The sequence below is a fragment of the Sinocyclocheilus grahami genome, unplaced genomic scaffold (genome assembly GCF_001515645.1).
Source record: "Sinocyclocheilus grahami isolate Dianchi unplaced genomic scaffold, SAMN03320097.WGS_v1.1 scaffold7.1, whole genome shotgun sequence".
NCBI classification, from domain to species: domain Eukaryota; kingdom Metazoa; phylum Chordata; class Actinopteri; order Cypriniformes; family Cyprinidae; genus Sinocyclocheilus; species Sinocyclocheilus grahami.
Window position 1 is genome coordinate 2,533,383 of NW_015505186.1, and position 16,544 is coordinate 2,549,926.

General features: G+C 37.8%; 1 protein-coding gene across 1 annotated transcript; it reads left to right on the plus strand.

Moving 5' to 3' along the window:
• Positions 1–1,407: 1,407 nt before the first annotated feature.
• Positions 1,408–16,165, plus strand: LOC107589517 (stAR-related lipid transfer protein 13-like). Its single transcript, XM_016277982.1, has 2 exons — positions 1,408–1,706; positions 16,068–16,165. Exons 1-2 carry the CDS (start codon positions 1,481–1,483, stop codon positions 16,163–16,165), a joined length of 324 nt encoding a protein of 107 aa, XP_016133468.1. The 5' UTR covers positions 1,408–1,480.
• The last annotated feature ends 379 nt before the right edge of the window (positions 16,166–16,544 follow it).

Here is a 16,544-nt window from a genome sequence, read left to right on the forward strand (position 1 = left end):
GGAACTGTCGGTTTCAGCTCCACATAATACTGTGTTTTTTTAAGTGTGGAGTCCACAAGAACAAGGTGTTTTATGAGACCAGGATTGCAGATATTCATTCGGTACTTCTAAACTATTTTTTTTTTTTGTAATTTACATCTAACATTATATATAACAGGAAGTTTTTGTTTAAATATTGGGTTATGCCTAATTATTTCAGCTTAAACTGTAAATGATAAGAACATGATTACAGAAAGTTAGTTTTTCAGAATAATCCTATCCTGCATAATTTCTTACAGTTTTTAAATTTGTATTACTTTATTTTTTTACTTTGAAACTTTTCACCAACTTTTCTAAATAAGTACAAAATATATTTCAATTATTACAGTTGTCAAAAATCTACTATAAACGGATAGTTCTGGTCCTTGATTCTGATTGGCTGAACCACGTTCGAAGCTGTTGTAAATTACTCTACAAACACACACCTTTGTTTACTTTGTGTGTTGCTCAGCAATCACTTTGTTGCAACCACAAGTGATTCTGAGGAACTACATTGTTTGGTGGAAGAATAATGTTTTTATTAACATCATTACACTTTATGTGCTCTGTTTTATTTTGTGAAACCTTACTACGTATATGGAATAACCGTTTTATAAAAGCAATAAGCCCCGTGAAGCTTCACGTCGTGCCTAACAACGCCCCTTAGCTGTTATAAATTCACTGTAAACCACGGCTTCTTGGGGCTTATTGCTTTAATAAAATATAAAATATAATTCAGTCCTTTTGATACAACATGAGTGTCTGAAATATTTTTTACATTTTTTTTAATTGTTCCACCCAAGATCAATATTTCCCTAACACCCAAGACCAATCAAATGTGAGCGGTCCTGGTGGCCAAACATCTTGGTGTCTTGACTTCATCCTTACTTTTGAGCGCATGCTTACTACCACAATTGTAGCGTTTCTTTCTGTTTGCTGTGCATATTATTCTAGACGATTTGGATTTGAAATATTTAGCAGATGTCTTGAGATCTCTAAGGATATTGCTGTTCTTTCTGACAGCTGTAATATCTCGCTCCTTCCCATTGCAATTCACTTTTAAGATTTATTTTCTAGCTTATGGTATGTTGGATGGCGTTTTTTTCCCCAGGTGCACCATTAATTTCTCTTCTCTTTGGCCGATACATCCACGTACACACACTGTACTTGAGAAACACACTCTAAAATCACATTGAAGCAGGTTTTTGGCTGACGTTCAGTTGGCCGTGCGGTGCTTTCTACCCTTCCAACCCTATTGGCTCCTCTCACAGTCACACGACCATAAAGTGGGTGGTGCAGATGAAAATGTGCACTCAGATCAGAGCTGACTTCATGCCTAGGTGTGCTTGTGTCTGTATACTTGCCAGTGTTCCTTGAGTAAATGACAAAAGGAGCACGCTTTATAGTGTATTTCAGTGCAGATTCAACTGTGTGTGTGAAAGTTAAGGGAGGGATAAGTGATATGTTTGAGGAAGTGCTTTTGAGTGCCTTTGTACCTGTGGACAGTGGAGAGATGGACGCAATGTTGACTGACCTCTTAGATGAATCCATGGACAGTGAGTGTTTGGGAAGCATGACTCCAGAGACTCAAGATATATACCTCAGACTGGACAGCCACCGCAGGCGTTCTGGACTACGCCTGGCCCGTATCATATCTAGGCAACAGCTGCTGAAGAAGATATCCCAAGGTATGAGAGGTGCTTTGGGTAACATTTCGGATTCATCTTTTTTTTTGCATTATTATTTGCATTATTTCTGTCTGTATCAGCAGTGCGTTGTAACGTTGTCTCAGGTGTTCATATTGAAATCTGATTGACTTTTGATTGCAAACTTTGGTATATCAACAAATCTGAGCACAGTTTGAGACATTGTTGAGATTTCTGAAACTCACGTTACATTATTAGGGTATTTTTGTTTGGAATAAAATTAGTGTCAGGAAAATTATGCATTTGCTCTCCATTAAGTTTCATTGCTGTCTAGTAAAAAAAACTGAGATATTAAAGTGATTCCATATGACATTCCATGTTTGTGAACTTTATGATACCTTCAAGCCAAACATGATGCAGAGACTTTATTAAGTGTTCCGAAAGATGTGTTTGTTTTATTTTTCGGTCTTGTTTGCATGAATATGAAGCACTTTGCTCTCAGCTTTGACGTGTTAGGCCGATCTTCTGTTTTCAATGGTAATACTGGCTATAAGACAAAGTTTTCTTGTCTTTTCTAGATGTAAAGAGTCTTTGTGTTTCTGGCACTAGAGAACAGCCTGTCCAAATCCAAAGTATTATCCACAAATCAACAGCATTATTAATGAATAACCCTTTTATACTTCAAGCGTATGATAGCACAACACATGACAAGTCTATGTCTGTGTGTGCACTGTGCAGTATTTGTTTCAAAAGGTTAACACCAGTGTTTTGCTTTCTTGGAGGTCTAGCTAGGTGGTTCGTTTTGGTTTGTCTGCTCATTAGCAAGAAGTATTACTGAGAAGCATATATATGATTTGTTAAATATGTTTGTAATAATCCTGCTTTGTTTTGACAGTGAAATGCTGTAGAGGTCAATAGAAATGCAGATTGTTGCAGCTTTAGTTTTGTTTGGAATCTGCTCGCGTACACACACACTTTCTCTCGCTCACGTGGCAGCAGGAATGTTTGGACTGCATGCCGGTTATTCTGTCATTCGGCTCGTGGAGGTCTGGACGGCTGTGGAGCTCTGGTGAAATCACAGGCTTGTCCAGTCATGACTGGCATGTGGATACATATCATGCTGAAGGATATATTCACCTCCATCTGTGGAGACAAGATATGTGTGTGTGTGTGTGTGTGTGTGTGTGCACAGTCACTTTTTTTGTTAGCACACTTTAGTTTTTGTTGTCACCTTCATGTAAATCTTCAGGAATACATTTTTGTTCAAAGGACCTTGAATTAGCATTTCGTTTGGTGTGTGGATTTTTCGCCTTTGCTTTTTGTATTTTTCCCCTTGCTCTTGGTTGCCCTCTAAAAGAAGTATGGTCACACATGTACTGTAAATCACAGAGAATATTATTTATTACTAGTGGTGTTTAATATTAAGTCTAGGATCAGTATTAGTATTACCCAAACTGTTTGAACTAACCCATGAGTATTATAATTTACAAAACGGATAGTTCCGGTCCTTGATCCTGATTGGCTGAGCCACGTTCGAAGCTGTTGTAAATTACACTACAAACATACACCTCTGTTTACGTCTGTCTGTTGCTCAGCAATCACTTTGTTGGAACCACAACAGATTCTGAGGAACTACATTGTTTGGTGGAAGAATACTGTTTTTATTAATATCATTACACTTTATTTGCTCTGTTTTATTTTGTGAAACCTTACTACGTATATGCAATAACTGTTTTATAAAAGCAGTAAGCCCGTGAAGCTGTGGTTTACAGTGAATTTATAACAGCTAAGGGGCATTGTTAGGCACGAAGCGAAGCCACGAACCACGGCTTCTTGGGGCTTATTGCTTTATTGACACATCACTTGTTCTTACCATTGCTTCAACAGACACGACTGATACCTGAAATCATGTATCTTATTCAATTGGGCAGGTGATTTTCACTGACCATTAAGATTACTAGATAAGATTCCTTGACCAGTAAGTTACCAGATACCAGAGTGTCATAGAGACATGAAAGCCTTAAAATTTTGATGTTGCATGTTTTGCATTGCTCACAAATTTTCACAGCCTAAATTTTAGCAGTTGTCCAATGAAAAGTAGCCTGCTGTTTAATAGATTCTTATTCTTTCAGTTCTGACTGCTGATTCTCTCATGCCATATGATTCCTGCATTCCTCTGTCTGCCACTGCTGTCTTTCTTCCCATCACACACACACACACACACACACACACACACAGCCTCACACGTGCAGCCTCGTCGTGTTCCCAGAAGGGAATGTGTGAGGACTCTGGGGAGTGTGCCCAGAGCCACTTAGTCCACACTTGACCCTCTGGTATCTCTCTCTCACACACAGCAGTCTCTCTTTCTCCTCCGTTGTTATTCTTTTGTGAACCATTCTTCTCCAGTGTTATTCCTCCTCCTATTGTTTCACTGCTCGACTGCACAAGAAAGAGAGAATAAGACAATAACAGACTATAAAACAGTTCTTTAAAGTGGGGGTTCTCAAACTTTTTGATGCCAAGGAACCTCAAATATCATCATGCCCTTGTGAAGGAATCTCTAAAATATAAAGACAGTTGTGATAAAACAGAAGTAGCAACAGTTCTTAAATTAGGTACATTTTTTTTTCATGCTGACTTAATTGTAATTGTCATTTTTACAGTACTAAAGTCAAAACGAATTAATAAAATATTATTATCAATTCAAAACATTCCAATTTATTTGTATCGAATGCTTGGTCCAAATAAACTTGAAACAATGTTAATTTATGCTTCTGTATATGATTGGATTGGCACATGTTGGGTAGTTTCATAAATGTATTACATTCGGATTTTATTGTATCACTATAATAATTATATATTGTTTTATATAGTATTTATATATATATATATATATATATATATATATATACAGAGAGACCAAATTTTGTTATTGTCTGGGAACAGGCATTCCGACAGGTTGCATCTCCAGCTGCATGTGTGTGTGTGTGTGTGTGTGTGTGTTGGCAGGGAGCTGAAGACTGTACATACTCCAGCTGTTTAGAGACTGGAGGGGAGGGCGGAAGAGGGACTGGCACATACAGTAAGCGTTACAGTCAGGAGCTGAAGTGTAGAGAAAGAGAAACATACAGCTGAAGTCAGTGGCAAAGAGGAGCGGCTCTGGAGCAGGCTCTTCTAAAAGACGGATAAATCACGCTGAATGTTTGATGGGGAAACTCCACTATGGTTTTAAGATCTTACCCATAACCACAGCCATCTACCGATGCCTAGAGGTACCAGAATCTGCATCTTCAAATTACTCTGAATCACAAATGGCTAATTTTTTTACTTTATGATATGCAGCATGCCATTTGGTCATTTTAAAAAGCTTAAAATTAACGTTATAAATATATAAATATTTATAAACAAAAAATCTTATTGTCAGTTGTACTGAACTAAGTTAAACATATGTTTTTTTTTTAACTCTTTGTTTTGTTGTTCGTTTCTTTTTGGAGTAAAACCATGCTCTTACTGTGTGTCACCTATGTTTTATGCTTTAAGCATTGACTTTGTCTTCGATGTTTCTCCTAAAATCACTTGGTTTTCTGATACTTAAGCAAAAGTATCCATTTGCTCACCATCTGAACTCATTGCTGCCTAGGAGAAAAAAGTGAGATGTTTAAGGACTACCTTTGTAATTTTTCTTTCTTATGACTGAGTTTGAGAATGGAGGACATGGCCCATACTGAAGGAATTTCAGAGTCATGTTTAGTTAAACAAGAAACTTCCTTATGATCCCAGTGGATGGATGTCAATCACTTTAGCATGTGTGGGAAAATGGCACTGGTCCATACCTATTTGTGTGTGTGTGTGTGTGTGTGTGTGTGTGTGTGTGTGTATTAAATCTGCATGCTCCGATGAGCAATAAAGGAACTGTCTGGAGAAAACCCATGGGAGAGAATGTGGGTGTATGTGTGTGTTGTGGTAAAAATAGCTGAGATGAAGAGTAGACAGAGCTGAATGTTTGTGGGAGAGTGTGCATTACCAAGCTCAAAAAGGATCATAGTTGTACTGCCTTGGTGGTCTGCGTGTCGAGTTCACACTGTTTAAAACACACTCATAGACACCAAAGCATATGCAAACACAACTAGCTGCTCATTGACACAACTGATAGTTTCCATTGAGCAATAGCTTTAGTTTTTTTTTCTCAATAGGAATTGAGGAATACATCACATTATGGAAGTAAAATGTGTTGCAAATCATATAGACTATAAACTAAATGGCACTAGAGTTATTGGTTTAACTGTCTGGTGTGGATTATGATTGAACATTTGTACTATGAATCCATGAAATATTCTTTAGTGTGAGAGTAATGTAAGTGTTTTTCCATAGGCAGTGTGGACTGATGTCTGTTCTGTACAGGTGTGGGTGTTTCGGAGCTCTTAAGAGCACAACAGGACTGCTGATACATGGCTAATGGGATTGCTGTCAAACGTGTGTGATTTGGATACAGCTTTGAATGTGCTCTTGTACTTGCATTAATAATACCATAACAAAACTAAACAGTATCACAAAGATTGAGATTGCACATACACTCTGCAATCCCTAATGCTATGTGTTTGAGCATTTAGGTTAGGGCAAGACACTACAAGCAAATCATGTCATCCTGCATTTAACATTTCAATTACACTGTTTAAAAGGGGGGTTTTCCTCATATATTAAGCCAGATATCTCCACTATATGCACTGTGTGTGTGTGTGTATATATCTATATATCTGGGTTGCCAGATTGAGGACACACAACAGGAACGAGCGATTTTGACATTGAAAGTCTGCAAGCCTTAATTGATTAGTTGATTTATCCACATTTTAATATGCCTCTGGTAAAACTTAGGTCAGGTACAAACTTTGATCTCAGGTTTGTTTGTTGGCTTCCATGGCTGCAATACACTGTGTTTTCCACGAACTGGCAACCCAAGGTGTTGAAATACTATTGGCAGTGGGAAACGCACAGACCAAAACACAGACAGACATTCTGACATGGAACACACATTTCAAAATAGAATAACTGGCTGTAGCATTGTTTTTCAGAGAAACAAGTATGTAAACGTAGCATGTTTACTAAATATCTGCAGAAATTATATTTTTATGTTTTGTTAGAGTAAAAATAAAATTCTCTGAAAAACAATGCTACAGCCAGTTATTCTATTTTGAAATGTGTGTTCCATGTCAGAATGTCTGTCTGTGTTTTGGTCTGTGCGTTTCCCACTGCCAATAGTATTTCAACACCTTGGGTTGCCAGTTCGTGCCAGTCCGCTTCCACGAACTGGCAACCCAAGGCACAGACCAAAACACAGACAGACATTCTGACATGGAACACACATTTCAAAATAGAATAACTGGCTGTAGCATTGTTTTTCAGAGAAACAAGTATGTAAACGTAGCATGTTTACTAAATATCTGCAGAAATTATATTTTTATGTTTTGTTAGAGTAAAAATAAAATTACATACAGCACCTTTAATGTTGGGTATATTCTGATTGGCTGTCAGTGTTTTTAGCATTCATCAGCTGAAAAATAAAATTCTGAAAGTGATTCCAACTGTTTAATTTCCACTGCTGTTATGTGGATTTCCATTTTTTTATAGAATTGTAAAGATTATTAAAACGTTATAGTAGGGCTGTGCAAAAAATCGAATGCGATTTTCATGCGCATCTCGTCAGTAAAGTGACGAGTGTGATTGGTAGTAAATCTCCAGCACGTGCTTTCAGATGGAGCGGCATTTACTACACAGAGCCGTAGTTCACTGACAAGCTATGCAAAATCGCATTCAAAATTGCAGGCGATTCATTGCCGATTTTGAACGCGATTTTGTGTAGCTTGTCAGTGAACTATGGCTCTGTGTAGTAAATGCCGCTCCATCTGAAAGCACGTGCTGGAGATGTACTACTAATCACAGGAGTGCCTTTACTGACGAGATGCACATGAAAATCGCATTCAATTTTTTGCACAGCCCTACTTTATAGTAAGTTATCATCCCTGGTGTGAATGGGCCTTAAGGCTACATGTTTTGCTTGATTAATTTTGTTAGCAATGATATTCTATAATAATAACTTTTTAAATACAGAATTGTGTTCAGTAGCATTCTAGTTTTTCTGTGGCATTGAAGCTGTAAAACTGATATCAACTACAGAATTATGATATTGTTACAAATGTCACATTGGTCCTTGGAACAAAACGGGCTTCCAGTTTCCACCTTTTCACTTTCAATACAATAAAACAACACAGTTTTTTGCAACATAGTTTCTCAGTTACTTTAAAAAGGAAATGCGCAGGAAATGTTCTCATTCTTGGCTCTGATTCTCCTTTTTTGACTTTTAAAGCAGGAATAACCAGAACTAAAGTAGTCAGTGGGAGAAGAGGAAAAAACTGAAATAATGTAAAAACCTGAGAGAGTCATTTGTGGGCTAAGGTGACTTTTAAGGACACAGGACCTGTGTTCTTATATAATCAGAGGTCTTGCCTGCTCAATCAAAACAAGAATGCCTTTGATTGTGCCCCGCACCCCGTGGCATCCAGGCTCTGCGTGGCATCCGTGCCTGCTGCTCTCTCTCATGGCGCACTGCCTTTTGGTGATCAGGAATGCCTGGATCATGAGGGGCTGCGTGTCCTGACTGCTGGGATTAGATGCCATAGCAGCGTAACGCTATGCAGAGGTGATCGCTGTGTGTTTGTTTGTGACATTTTTTTATCAGGTTGTTTGTGTTGATTGTGTGACTTTGGCTGACTCATGTTCTGCATGCTGCTTTGCTTTAGGTTATGTTGAGGTTTATTGTTTTGGGGACCTTTTGTGTTGGTTCGGGCCTTTGGTTGTTGGCGGGGGACGTTAGATATTAGCGGAATGTGTTAATTAAACTCATGACCTCACAGCAGTTCTTTATTCCCATGCCTTGGATTCAGGCCTACCCAGAATCCCCTCTGAGCTTTAGAAGGTCCCAGAGTCTCCTTAATGTCCTGCAAAACAAGCCCAGTGGTTGGGCTTCATTTGAGGGCTTCATTAGATGTTGTTTTAGTACTGATCTGAGAACAGTTTTTTTTTTTTTTTATTGAAGGCGAGCAGGAAGTTGAGGTTAACCAATTGTAAATAAATATTAAAGGGGTCATATGATGTGATTTACATTTTTCCTTTCTCTTTGGAGTTTTACAAGCTCTTGGTGCGTAAAGAAGATCTGTAAAGTTGCAAAGACTAAAGTCCGCCGGACGCTCCTTCGTCGAATCCGTCCTCCGCATACTCTAGGCCGCCGCTCACTCAAGGCCACGGTGTGTGACGCTGTTTCGTTGTGAAAGCGAAACTACTTTGTTTGGCCTTCCAAAAGAAAACACGACTAGAAATCAGTGGTTAAGTTGTATTTACAACACTGTTCCAGAAACTTTTTAAATACAGAATTGTGTTCAGTAGCATTCTAGTTTTTCTGTGGCATTGAAGCTGTAAAACTGATATCAACTACAGAATTATGGTATTGTTACAAATGTCACATTGGTCCTTGGAACAAAACGGGCTTCCAGTTTCCACCTTTTCACTTTCAATACAATAAACCAACACAGTTTTTTGCAACATAGTTTCTCAGTTACTTTAAAAAGGAAATGCGCAGGAAATGTTCTCATTCTTGGCTCTGATTCTCCTTTTTTGACTTTTAAAGCAGGAATAACCAGAACTAAAGTAGTCAGTGGGAGAAGAGGAAAAAACTGAAATAATGTAAAAACCTGAGAGAGTCATTTGTGGGCTAAGGTGACTTTTAAGGACACAGGACCTGTGTTCTTATATAATCAGAGGTCTTGCCTGCTCAATCAAAACAAGAATGCCTTTGATTGTGCCCCGCACCCCGTGGCATCCAGGCTCTGCGTGGCATCCGTGCCTGCTGCTCTCTCTCATGGCGCACTGCCTTTTGGTGATCAGGAATGCCTGGATCATGAGGGGCTGCGTGTCCTGACTGCTGGGATTAGATGCCATAGCAGCGTAACGCTATGCAGAGGTGATCGCTGTGTGTTTGTTTGTGACATTTTTTTATCAGGTTGTTTGTGTTGATTGTGTGACTTTGGCTGACTCATGTTCTGCATGCTGCTTTGCTTTAGGTTATGTTGAGGTTTATTGTTTTGGGGACCTTTTGTGTTGGTTCGGGCCTTTGGTTGTTGGCGGGGGACGTTAGATATTAGCGGAATGTGTTAATTAAACTCATGACCTCACAGCAGTTCTTTATTCCCATGCCTTGGATTCAGGCCTACCCAGAATCCCCTCTGAGCTTTAGAAGGTCCCAGAGTCTCCTTAATGTCCTGCAAAACAAGCCCAGTGGTTGGGCTTCATTTGAGGGCTTCATTAGATGTTGTTTTAGTACTGATCTGAGAACAGTTTTTTTTTTTATATTGAAGGCGAGCAGGAAGTTGAGGTTAACCAATTGTAAATAAATATTAAAGGGGTCATATGATGTGATTTACATTTTTCCTTTCTCTTTGGAGTTTTACAAGCTCTTGGTGCGTAAAGAAGATCTGTAAAGTTGCAAAGACTAAAGTCCGCCGGACGCTCCTTCGTCGAATCCGTCCTCCGCATACTCTAGGCCGCCGCTCACTCAAGGCCACGGTGTGTGACGCTGTTTCGTTGTGAAAGCGAAACTACTTTGTTTGGCCTTCCAAAAGAAAACACGACTAGAAATCAGTGGTTAAGTTGTATTTACAACACTGTTCCAGAACAGTTCAACCCAAATATTCAGATGTGTCCAGCGCATTTTATGGAGGACTGTTTCCTGGGAGAGTAGACAACAATGCCGGCTGTTCTGACTCACAGTCTGTAAGTAAGTTTTTTTATATTTAAAGAATTTGCCACTGATGATTCAAATGCGAGTTTTTTAGGCAGTGTAGAGTAGCACTTGTTGTTTGTCATTTCTCCAATCACAAATGCAGACATGGTTTTATGTTTACGCGGCGCGATGCAACACAACGCGTAAAAAGACAGTATAAGTCATTATAATCCGTAATTATGTCCCCACTGGATGTAACAAATGCCTTGTTTATAATGGGTTTTGATGTTTTTGTCTCGTCGCTCCAGCTGGACAGGGCATCACAATATGGTAAGGGGTGTAACATTTCCGTCACACACTTGAGGTATTCGGCCAATCACAACGCACTGGATAGCTGGCCAATCAGAGCACACCTCGCTTTTCAGACTGATGAGGTTTGTAAAAATCAATGCATTTCAGAAAGGCGGGGCATAGAGGAGAAACAATAATGTACAGTATGTGGAAAATAATGTGTTTTTTTAACCTTAAACCGCATAAACCATTTCATTACACCAAATACACAAAATAATGTTCTTTTTAGCAGCATCATATGACCCCTTTAAAAAACCGTCATGTTTTTAATGTAAACGTTTAAAATTTAAAATAAAATGTGTATTTTACCTCTACTAGTGGACATACACTAACATGCATACGTTGTCTAAAGAAGTCTCTTATGCTCACTTAAGCTGTATTTAATTGATCAAAAATAGAGTTAAAAACAGTAGTATGTTGAGAAATAATAAACGTCATGTTTTTAATGTAAACGTTTAAAATTTAAAATAAAATGTGTATTTTACCTCTACTAGTGGACATACACTAACATGCATACGTTGTCTAAAGAAGTCTCTTATGCTCACTTAAGCTGTATTTAATTGATCAAAAATAGAGTTAAAAACAGTAGTATGTTGAGAAATAATAAAATTTTAAAATGTAACTTTTTTCTATGTTAATGTATTTTAAAATGTAATTTATTCCTGTGATTGCAAAGTTTAATTTTTATCAGCCATTACTCCAGGCTTTAGAGTCAGATTGTCCTTCAGAAATCATTTTAATATGCTGATTTGCTTCTCAAGAAACATTTCTTATCAGTGTTGAAAACAGTTGTGATACTTAAACTTTTTGAGTTGTTTTGCAATGTAAAAGTCTTTACTCTCACTTTTGATTCTTTTTACAGAATAAAAGCATTAATTTCTAAAAGGAACCCCAAACTTTTAAACAGTTGTAGGCCTATATTTTGGTCAGTTTTGGAGATGCAAGATATTTTTATTTTTATTTAAGATTTTTTTCTGTAGTGTTAGTTGACTGATTATTTTTTCTAAATATTACAAGGGACATGTATTAAAAACAAAACAAAAAAAATTACTTTCATCAGCAATATGACATCACGATTCACTTTTTTTTAATCACACTTCAGTAGATGTTTAAGACCATCACAAATGCTCATAAAAGCTCATGTAATGTCATGTTTTATGCACGCTAATGCCCATAATTACACCGCATTGCACTTTAAATTCCTCCATCGCTTTTGATAATCGACTCCTTGTGCGATCCGAAAGCCCAAAGCTTTATTTAACTCTGTCAATGAAACAAACAAACCATTAAAACAGAACAAACATCCACAGCGGTGACACGGGGGGCTTTTCCTGCCTGTGACAGCATGCTTGGCTGCCCCCACTGAGCGCTGTTTCTTGATAGCAGTGTTTGCACTGGCCCCATCGTGTCTTTCTCTAATTGCTTCCATGTGTGAGTGTGTTTCTGGATGCTAAACATGCAGAACTAGTATTGAACAGTTTTTGGCGGTAACATACAAGGAATTCATATGTGTGACTTTCATTAGAGATGCATTAAATGGTAAAGATGCCATTTTTATACACCTATGTTGTAAGTTGTTAAATAGTAGCTGATGTGTTACTTTACGTGGGCAAGAACAGTCTTTTCCATAATGTGTCCCTTTAGTGCATACTTTAGAGGAGCAGAGGAAATGACATTTATATGACACATGAGTGTGCTGTGAAGGGAATTTGTGTCTCTCAGACTTGGACTTTGTGTTTGTCAGTGGTATTATTGTAAATCAGTCATTTATACCCCTCAGGGGAGAGCTAATCACTGGAGATTGTGCTGCAGACCAAAGTGTGAGGAATTCCTTTCCTGCCGCTAGGAACGGGCCAAACTGAGGAATGACAATGTCAGATTGGAAGCAAAAAGAATAAAAAACACTAGAAAGGGATTTAGGCATCAACATATTGTTCTTCTACAAATGTATTTGATGACACATCCACATGTTTCAAAACAGATTTTGTGCCTAGTAGTGTTGTCACGGTACCAAAATTTCAGTATTCGGTACCAATACCAGTGAAAATCCACGGTTCTCGGTACCAATTTCGGTACCAAAGCAAAACACAAAAACATGCTAATTGAAAAATTTGGCTATACTTTCATTTAATCCAAACTGTGTACATATTTAATTTTAAAGGGCTTTTGAAAACCTAGAGTTATTCAGCCAAGAATAACAACTAAGTTAACTAAAAAAATAAAATAAATAAAAAGCCCAGAACTGCTTTTCTGACTGATATGACACAAACAATGTTAACCATTTGTACACTCTCCAACACGCATATTTTAGATTCACAATTCATTTAAAAGCCTCTGGTGTGTAAAAATAGTAAATAAAATCATGTCCTCCTATTTTTTTTACCCTAATAAAAGTTATAGTCATTAAATAGTTAATAAAGAAACTTCATTCTAATGCTCATTATATTAGCGTTAGCCGTGCTTATGCTAATGATTAACTACTCTAATAACAGCGTTCATTTCAATCAGACATTCAAATTAAAATATTGAGTAATATTCATAACAGAAGCAGTGTTTCCCACAGACAACACTCTATTTGCACTCTATTTGTGGCGGCATATATATGCAAATTCATTCTCTGCCAGCAGGAGGCACTTGTAGAGCGGGAGACATCAGGTTTCCCCAGTACGGCTGTAATCAAATAAGCGCTGCGCTCACAAGCGCTGATATAAAAACACCTGCACCGGGTTTCGACTTTGACACGTGCAGTGCTCATGTTTATTGAACGAAGTCAAAGCCTTTTGGAAAATCTATTTGTGGCGGTCAGTTTTGATATTGTGGCGGGCAGCCACAAATAAATCAATGTATGGGAAACACTGATTTAAATATTAAAAATGAAAATGAAACTTACCTGCTTGAACTCTTTCATTTGATCTGGGTGTCTTTAAAGTGTTTTGTTAGTTTGGTGTGTTTCCTCTTTTTGATGTCGCCACGTCTCAGTGCTTTTATGAAGAGAGCGCATCTGCGCACCTTTCGGATAGTGCATCAAGAACCGGGTTGACCGGGTACTCAGTACCACCGGTACTTAAAAAAAACTGTTTTTCATTTTTTTAGTACCGACTTGGTACCGAAGTACTGGGTCTTTTGACAACACTAGTGCCTAGTTTTTGTTCTCTTTGAGTAAATCATGTGTGAAATGAACACACATAGAGAGAATTATGGGCTTTCCAGTTCCCCTTATTGACCACTTAAAATATTTCATAGAAGTTGGAGCCGTGGCTCCATGTGAGTTCATTCATTCCTCTCTCTTCCAATAATTTCTTGTCTCGCTCCACTATATCTACAGTATAAAGATGTTTTGAAGAAAGTGTGAGTGGTGTTTGCTTATTGCCTCTGTGTTGCTAGAATGTTGTGGGTATTTGCCAGGTTGTTTCTATATGAATGCAAAGGTGTGCTGTTTAAAGGGTTGCAATGCAGTTGCTATAATAGTAGGGCTGGGTAAAAAAAATGATTTCTCGATTTTAATAGATTCTTATAATTACGAAGCGATATCAGTTCTTAAATCCCCAAAATCAATTAGTCCAGCCTGTTTTCAAATAATGAACGGAATATTGTAGCGCACCTCCCATCCAATAAATCGCAATAAGCTTTGTGCTTTGTTACTTTTGATATGAAACAAAGTCTCAGATTTCAGATTTATGACAGTTTTCAAACAATAACGTTTGGCGCTGTTTAATGTTGAGTGGTAGATCGCTGTAGTGCCTCTGTTCAAGAAAAGCAAAGTGCACGTGAACTGATCATCTCCTCCGCTGTTATGTTATGATGTTACAGATTGGAGTAGAAAGATAATTATGTAATTGTAACTTTATTATTATAAAAACTTAATTGAGTGTAATTCAAGCGTTTGTATACAAATCAGTTCATTTTAACCATCAATATTATAGTAATGTAGTACCAAATTACTCTCATTTATATTTTACAGCATTAGTTGAGAGATTTTTTTTTCCTTTAGAAAATTTGGCATGTACCGTACTTGATATATATCCATAATAATTTTGAATTGAATCAGATTCTTTTTTGTGAGTCAGATTCTAATCGAATTGTGAAATTTGTGTAAAAACCTAGTTGTTAGGGTGTTATGAGGTTTGCTCAAAACGTTACAAAGAGGGAGACTTGAGGAACAGGATGAAGGCAGGCCTAAAGACTGTGAGGATGAGCACATCAGTCAGAGGGAGGATGTTCTAGACTAGAGCAAGCGAGAGAGGACAGAAGAAAGGGACAGGGCAGAGGAGGAGGCAGCTGTGGACACAACTGGACCGTATGCTGACTGAACCAGATTTTGGACTTTTAGAGAGCTTGGAGAAAAAGGGATGCTCAGATCTGAGGGACACACATGTTTCTTCTTAAAGATGAAGTGACGAGAACGACCAGTAAGTGTAAGAACCACTGTTAGACTTGTTCAGTGAAATGTTCAGTGTTGTGTTCAGAGGGAGATTTCTGCAGACTGTGAGTGGTTTCTGTTCAGCAAATGTGTAATTTAGCACAAGTATGTGGAGAATCCTGTAAGAAAAGGATATAATTGTCAGATTGTGGTGAGGTCATTTCCTGACCCGTCCGCTTTTATGATGGCTTATTTTGAGAGACGCTTTGTTTTTACTCTTTTTTTTTTCATCTCTTGTGGATCTTTCTCAATGAAATGTGGTGTAAAAGGATCCAGACAAAATGGAAAAAGAGACCAAAAAAAAACCCCACACACAAAGAATCCCATTCTTCATTTTCTTTACTTGCCTCAACTTTAATGTCTTTAAATAACAATATATATATATGTGACCCTGGACCACAAAACCAATCTTAAGTCGCTGGTGATTTTCTCAATATTTAGATTTTTTTGCACCCTCAGATTCCAGATTTTCAAATAGTTGTATCTCGGCCAAATATTGTCCTATCCTAACAAAGCTTTGAGATGGTGTATAAATCTCAATTTCAAAAAATTGACCCTTATGACTGGTTTTGTGGTCCAGGGTCACATATCTACACACACACAATTTTAATGTCATTAAATACATTATATTGCATATGCATTGTTGCAATCACATTGCAATACATGTAATATGTATATATGCATCTATATTAATCATAATAATAATCAGTATTTATGTATTCTCTATGTATTTGCTGTTTTTGCTGTATTGAGGCCAATAGCTAGTAATAATTTTTATGAATAAATCTGAATATGAACTCATGTGATTAAGTCGAAATTGATTAATAAACTGTTGAAGAATCATGTCATTGTTTGTTTTCAGAAATCGAAGCAAAGGAGGCATGTGACTGGCTGAGGGCGGCGGGATTCCCACAGTATGCCCAACTTTATGAGGGTAAGAAATGGGATTCATATCTATAAACATACACACAGATGTCAAAGAATCGCTCGTTGATTCGGTGGCCTCAACAAATTTCTGCAGTGTGATTGCAGCTGTGAGGTTAAGTGACGGTAAAAAATCAGGAATGCGGTGGGACGAGAGAGAGAACAGTTGACTGTTGCTTTGAGTTTGAGATCACACCTATCCCATCCCACCTCAGCTAAACAGACAGAAGCCAAGCAGTGATCACAAACTGAATTCTTTTTGGTTTTCCGTTTCAGACATATGGAATAAAAAATGCATTTACACAACTGTGTGCTCCATTTGTCAGCACATTTTTTTCCTCCCTCTCTGTATCTTTTCTGGTCATTTTAGGGCCGCGGCGAGCTATTTGCAGGCTAGAGTTTCTATCCAAAGGGA

Coding starts and splice junctions, on each gene's coding strand:
- LOC107589517 (XM_016277982.1), top strand. CDS start 1,481: ATGTTTGAGGAAGTGCTTTTGAGTGCCTTTGTACCTGTGGACAGTGGA. Junction 1,707..16,067: donor GCTGAAGAAGATATCCCAAG/GTATGAGAGGTG, acceptor GTTTGTTTTCAG/AAATCGAAGCAAAGGAGGCA.